We start from the raw sequence: 7,504 nt of genomic DNA, 5'->3' as shown, positions 1-7,504 counted from the left end.
GTTTTTATGTGTTGTTTAGTATTTCCATTAAAACACCAAATATATTTCAAATTGTGGTTAATTTTGGAGTACTCCGTGACCCTTAGGGAGTACTCTTTACATGCATGCATGGAGTAGTCGCGATTTTTGCAGGGTATAACATAAAGGCTATTTATTTGAAGCAAGTTATAAGAAACAATGGCAGAATGTCTGTTTGTGTATGAATTCATTTGTCACGGCTACCAAACTTTGCGAATTATCAGTGAAACAAAACAAACAGACGGGATAATAATTGAACCAGATCTCTATCAGGATCATATCGTTGTTGAATTTGCGTGCAAAATTTGTATGCGGATCCCGATTATTGCCTAAGAAAACATAGCTAGAGTTGCGACAGAGTTGCATTGTCTTCAGTTTATCAAGTTTATTCAGTGAAATCGCTGGATAAATTTATCAGAAATGTGTAAACGAGTTTCCATACAAATTTTGACAGTTCATTTATAAGGTTTACACAATTATAAGTTTATACGGTTTACAATGCATTTATAAGGTTTGATGAATACCCTTTCTGTGCGCATGTATGCATATACAAAGTTGTAAACTCAGTAGACAAGTGTTTAAGTCGGTAAAAAATCCTATAAGCACTCGGAACTTGCGAACGTCTGGATTCTGATGTACATAAATATGTCGTTGCGCTACATACATACATACGTGCATAAAAATTTATTGCAAAATTAGCCAATTTATTCGTTGATCCAGTTTCATTTTCTTATAAGAATTTCTATGCACATGTACAGTGACGAGCAAAACTGTAACATGGTGTAACACTTTTTATTTCAGCCATCGCTATATTTCCAAGTTCCAACGACTTTCATTCTTTTGTTGTATATTCTTGTTGGTACATCCCTACTCCCTCTCTCATAACGAATTGAAGTTAATACAACAATAAAAAACCCAGCAGACAAAAATGTAAATTAAGGCAGATGTTACAGTTTTGCACTCACTCTCAGTTTCGCACTTACTTAGTTGGAAGTCAGATGACTTTTTTCTCTATTCTAATTTATTGAAGAACTGGTCACCAGTAAATATTATAGTTAATCAGGAACCATCAATGTAAATAATAGATTTACTGCGGAAAGGCGGGACCGCACGAAAAGTGGCAAACAATTGTGGAATTTGCTACTTGAAAATCTCAAGACTGAGAAAAAATATAACCTAAAGTGTTCTCAAGGACAAAGGAAGTCTGTAAAAAAATATTACGGTACGATATCTTGTGAACTTAGCAACAAGTAGCGATGCAGCCGCTATTACAGAAGCGCTTAAGGTATTAAAATTGAATGCAAATCAGTAGACAGCGAGGCGAAGAATTGTCAAATTGAACGCTAAGGCATAATAAAAGAAAAAAAACCATTTTGATCAAAATACATGTGCGACAGTTACAGCATTTTGCTACATCGCACGAAAACCGAACCGTTGCCTCTTGGGATATGCTAGGCCGTTCAGAATGCAATAAAAAACATATTTTTAAATTTCAATTCAAAGTTATTTGGTCTCACAATACTAAATTAATCGCTTTCAATCAGATGGCCGGGCATGGTATTGGGTCAAAGACCCAAATTAAGCCCATGCACAGCATGTAAGGCAAACTGTGAATAACAGTGGTCGGTCAATAATAGTTTGGGGTTGTATTTCAAAAATTTTCTTGGTCTGTTAGTACACATTATGCGTAAGGAACAGTATCTGTTCATATTTCAACAAAATTTGCAAGATGTAGTCGAAAAATGAGAGTTTCTGCTGAAAAATCACACAAAACATACTACATATGTTCGCAAAGACAGGATGCAAAAGCAAAAATTTGCTATTTTGAAATGACCTCCACAATCCGCGGATATGAATCTCATTGAGAATTTGCGAAAACAACTACATGAGTACATGAGCTGTGAAAGCAAACTAAGGATATACCTCCAGAAACAAGCAAAAGAGTACTGAACATTGTATTAGGAGTTCTTTTTTTTCGTGAAAATTGTTAAAAAGCTCTTAAAAATATATGAGTGCAAAACTGTAACATCTGCCTTAATTTACATTTTTGTCTGCTGGTTTTTTTATTGTTGTTGTATTGACTTCAAATCGTTATGAGAGAGGGAGTAGGGATGTACCAACAAGAATATACAACAAAAGTATGAAAGTCGTTAGAACTTGGAAAGATAGCGATGGCTGAAGTAAAAAGTGTTACACCATGTTACAGTTTTGCTCGTCACTGTACATATGTATAAAAAAGCAACTCACACGAAAAGTGTGTTAACCCAATAGGAAATCCTACAAGAACTCGCGACTTGCGAAAGTCTGAGTACATTCAAATTGTACCCAGTATCGAACACAAAATCACCCAATAGCGTACATCGAGGGACTTAACATCGAAGAATTTGTTCCTGGAAAGTTTGCATCACCGCAAAATATTTCGTATATAGAAAACACGGGGTAACCTAACTTAAAATACGCAAGTACTTGAGCATACAACAAGGGGGCAATATCACTAGCACCAACAAACACGGGGATATAGAAACCATACAATACATAAGTATTGCCAAAAATCGTGAGTTATTTCTACATAAATGTGTAAAGCATATGAATATGTGGTTTCATATACGTAGCGGTAATTGTGAATACCTCATACGTTAAAAAATATACACAGTGTATATATGTAAATACGTACCTATGTAAACTCCAATTACTGTGCCTACTTTGCATATACTCTCAATTCCTCTCTCCCTAGTTTTGCTTTGATTATTTCGCGTGTACATATGTATGTATTACTAGTCCCCTTTCAGACACGTCAAGTCTTGCTTTCAAGTCTGCTCGTTCGTAGGCGAAGGGAAGAGAGGGGAAGAGTACAGATACCTCCGTGCAGTCAATTCGTTTCAAGTTTTCTTGTCTCTTTTGATCCTTTCGTTGCTTCCCATTTAAAGAACCAAGGACTTAATTCAATTAAAGTTGACGCGTGTGGAAGCAAATAGAAAACACAAAAGAGAATGCGAAAAAAAATTGCTTTCATGACTTGAGGTGTATGAAAGGGGACCTACTTTCTTGCTCCCTACTCCGTTTGCAGTAACGAAGAATAATAAATAGGTTTCTTACTAAACAGTTTCCAATAAGAACGCATCACCGTATTTAAATATACACATACATACATATGTATGTATGTGTACTATCAAATTCGATACCCTGTAGGAAAAAGGATTTAGTTGAAACTAAACAAAAATTTCCTACGCTGGTATTGTACTTGCGGTTACAATTTACATAACAAATAAAATCTTCGAACTGGTTTTTCTTCCACAGTTTAAAATAGTCATAAAATATCGAAATTTAGAAAAAACAAAACTACACTAAAGGCAAATTTAGCCTTTTAAAATACCCAAAGGACCCAACGAGACCTCTGCTCCGTTCCGTAAAAGCCATGTCAGATTCCATAATGGCAAATAAATCATCACTTTTCTCGAAGTTTACCTTCAATTCCAATTACCTCCTAAATTTTTGTACTCATTTTGAAAAAGCTAAACCGAAAGATCATACATGTACTTTACTTGAAGTAAAGTTACAAGATCTCCAATCTCGTTGGGAAATGCCGAAACGTTCATACGAAAATCTATATGCCGATGAGAATTATATTTCTTCACAAATGAAAAAAGAAGCACACATCCAATTCCAGCTCTGTGACAATAGTTTCGAACTTTGCAAATCAAAAATTCTTCATCAGCAAATATCTCAAGCTTACTCAAGCAACCTTTGCAATATAGCGACCAAGAATGTTTCAGAAAGAACACGACCGCTAAATCTATCACATTCTCAGGAAACCCCTTTTTGAAATGCATTTTATGCATTCGTAATCATCCTTTAAAATTGTGTCCTATATTTCGGAGTTTAAATGTTCAAGAACGCACTAAGTTCGTTGAACAAAGCAGCTATTGCACCAATTGCTTGGCACGCAATCATGTACATACACATTATCAAAGTGGTCGCCAATGCTTTCATTGCACGGAATCACATCTTACAATGTTGCATCCCGAATCGACTATCAAGCCAACACCTAAGGCAAAAGTTAGTGAAGAAAAATGAATCTTCTTTATTGCTTATCCAACCCACTGAACCTCTATCAACTCACTCCAAATATCAAAACTTTAAAATACAAACAAATTTCTCACACACCGAGAAAGAGCAACAAATGAATACCCAACCGCACATCGAGCTAACAGAGCAGCTCTTTATTCCAAAACTAATTCACCTAACCAGTCGAAATATCATTCGCATCGATACACACATTGGGCTCTCTACCCAGGCTTCACGCCAAGAAACAAAACACTCTAAAAGTTAAAGATTCAGACGCCGCTGATCTAAAATTTAACTTATCCTATCAAATCTCCAAAATACCTACAGCTCCATGCCAAGGAGTTAAATCCAAAATCCTCAAAGATCCCCTCGCACAAAATACCACACACCGATGGTATTGGAGTGGGACATTAAAAATTACCAAACCAAATGCGCTAAAGTGGCAAATTCCGCCTTTACTTCCGCCACTTTTGAGCCCCCCAGGGTCGCTATCGCCCATTCTTACACAAACTGAACAACAATTCAAGCAAGAAATGCCAAAACCACTCGACCATCAAAAGTGGAGAGAAAGCTCTTTCAAACCAATCCCAGTCTATAAAGGGACTGCATTTACCACAGATCAGAATGTCATATTTACCTACATAAATTGGCTTCTGAAACCTCCTGACATTTCGTCATCAATATTTCGCCAATCCAACATTTCTTTATATAAACACAAATTCGAAGCTCGTGTTACTTTGAAAGATTTTCGTGAAATCGTATCTCTTTTTGCATCTTGGACGAAAGCCTTGCGAGTTATTTCCCATAAGTTCAATAAATCGAATTAATTACAGTCCCCTTCATGTATCAACCACAAAAATCTGAAATCAGTCAACCATAAACATCTATGTGGAGTTCCAAGGTGTTTTATGAAACTCGCCCAGGGAGAAAAAATATCAATCCCACTGGGTTTTCACTATGCAAATAAACTCTACAATAAATTTAATTCAAAAGTGGAAAACTTTAAAACTAGCACATTTTTACTGCCAGAAAAATCTAATTTCTCTTTGTCATTCATCTACACCAGCAGCAACTTTGCAAGTCCCGGCGTTCGTAAATCAGCAACCCTTCAAACACCATTGCTACTTAAAAATTTCCAACATTTTCTCATAGCAAATTATATTTCCAGATCACTTTCACTTCATTGCCAAACGAAGCGTAATTGGTAGCACACACCACAGCGTTTATGTGAGATTATTGACAACATCAATGAACGTATCCTGCGCACACTACGTTACCATCTTTACCAAGCAATTGCATCAAATTTCTCATTTCTCAAAGACAGGAAAAATATGAGCGACGGTACATTCTCCTCTACAATCAATCGTCCGTCACTTTCATCGCGAAGCCACCACCGAAATCCAGAAATTCTTTGCATGGTGCGTCATCGATTCCAAATATCATTACCTTCACACACGATCATTTCAAAGAAGAATACCAAAGCACATATCCAACTCAAAGCGAAGAGAAAGATTGGCGGCGGTGCGTTTTCCCCTACAACCCAACGTCCTTCAACCACTCCCGAAGGCTTTGGTACAGCTGAAGAAAATTCTTGCACAAGTGCAAAGGGGCCGGCATGTTCAAGTGACTTGCGCCCACTTAAAGGATGCATCCCTGCGCTTGTACCGAATTAAAGCACCCCTGCTTGAATATTCCAGACACTGGCTACAGTTAGCTTCCAGTGTAACCTATAAAAGGCCATTGCAACCTTGCCATGGCCTCTTTTGCGATCGACACCTACAGAAGACAGCAGGGATCGTTTTACCGAACCAGCAACTATAATACCTCATCATCAACAAAAAGTCCTCTACAACACCGTTGGAGGTCGATAGCTACCTACTTGTTTTCATCTAATATTATCTACGCGGGAGTTCAACAACATCGTGGATATTCACCGGCATTTACTCACTAAGTATCATTCAGCCATTCATACATATATTTCTATCATTGCTTTTCTCATTGTATCATTCCCTTTGCGCGAGTTCCCCCTGAACTCAACCAATCCCATTTAACTTGCTCATATGTACGATATTTGTACATACATTAAAGTTGCATAAGTTTACATTCATCTAGAATCTACATACAGTCCACTGAAAGTCTTTTGTTAAAACTATTAACTAGTTATAAGGAAATTTCGTAAATGAATTACAACTTGAATTAAACCATTACTTTCAAAATCTTAATCGCAATTTCGTCAATTCTTAACACAGGCAAAGCACCAAATTTATAACAAATGGCTAAGGTTCTTCTAACTGCTGCTGATAAGTATGCGCCCGAAAAACTGAAAGTGAAATGCCAACAGGCTATGTGTAGTAACCTCTCCGTAGAAAACGCATTGGAAACTTTAGTATTCGCCGACCTACATAGTGCGCATCAATTGAAAGCACAAGCCATAGATTTCATAAATAGTCATACCACTGATGTGCTGGCAACTTCCCGCTGGCAGAGTATCACCCCTATTGCGAGTGTCGACTGGCAGTAGATAAACGACTATTAAGCGATTATCGATTATCGATGCTATTGTGAGTGTCGCTTAGTCGCTCAATGAGCGACTGTGAATAGTTTTTAATCGCTTATCCTTCTACTGCTATTTTTGAGTCGATAGAGTTTGCGTGAGCAAAATTTTCGTGATATAAATAAATAAATAATGGATAAAAAGTAAGTTATTTGCATCAAAAGCTGTACAAAAATTTACTATACATATGTGTGTCAATTGTAGATCAAAAGTGGTTAGCAATAAGAAGCAACTTGGGCGGCTGGCCCAGCTGATGCAGGACAATCAGGACTTGGCGAAAGGAATTTGCGGCAAGACTCGGGGAAAGCCCAAATGGGAAGCCATAGCCGTAGATCTGAACAGCTTGGGACCACCACTACGTTCATGGGAAAAGTGGTTAAAGGTGAAATAAATACATATTAAGCTTTAATTAATAAAATAATCGGGTATATTTTGATGTAGGTTTGGACAGATTTGAAGAGCAAGACGAAAAAGAAAATTTCGGAAAACAGGGCAGAATTTCGTGCAACTGGTGGGGGCCCAAACAGTCTGCACATTCTCACGCCACTGGAGGAAGGGGTGGCAAGTTTTTTAAGGTACGATATTTGTTCGGACCCACCAGGTCAAGAAATCGGACACAATGCAATTGTTCAATCGGAGGAAATCCCAGAGGAGCAGGTAGCTTGTGGTAGTGATTACATCACAATATCTGGGGAAGATTGTGAAATGCGTGAAACCCAGGAGACCGAAATTTCTGAAGTGCATCGTACTCCAAGAAGAAGAAAAGTTGCCAATTCTACTGCAAATGATAGGAGAATTGCATTACTAGAAACGCAAGTAAACAACCAAGCGAAGCATTTTGAGGCAATGGAAGAAAGTGCAAATAAT

The 7,504-nt window shown here is 37.5% G+C and overlaps 1 protein-coding gene across 1 annotated transcript; it reads left to right on the top strand.

Moving 5' to 3' along the window:
• The first annotated feature begins 6,046 nt into the window (after positions 1-6,046).
• LOC108360234 (speckle-type POZ protein A-like) lies at positions 6,047-6,748 on the top strand. The gene has a single exon (XM_017612450.1). The coding sequence runs from the start codon at positions 6,356-6,358 to the stop codon at positions 6,602-6,604; it is 249 nt and encodes an 82-aa protein (XP_017467939.1). The 5' UTR covers positions 6,047-6,355; the 3' UTR covers positions 6,605-6,748.
• The last annotated feature ends 756 nt before the right edge of the window (positions 6,749-7,504 follow it).

Source organism: Rhagoletis zephyria, unplaced genomic scaffold, assembly GCF_001687245.7.
Source record: "Rhagoletis zephyria isolate East Lansing unplaced genomic scaffold, Rhagoletis_zephyria_1.1 Rzeph_scaffold_00015, whole genome shotgun sequence".
Lineage (NCBI taxonomy): Eukaryota > Metazoa > Arthropoda > Insecta > Diptera > Tephritidae > Rhagoletis > Rhagoletis zephyria.
The sequence above is the reverse complement of the archived record's forward strand: the minus strand, read 5'-3'. Positions and strand labels throughout refer to the sequence as shown.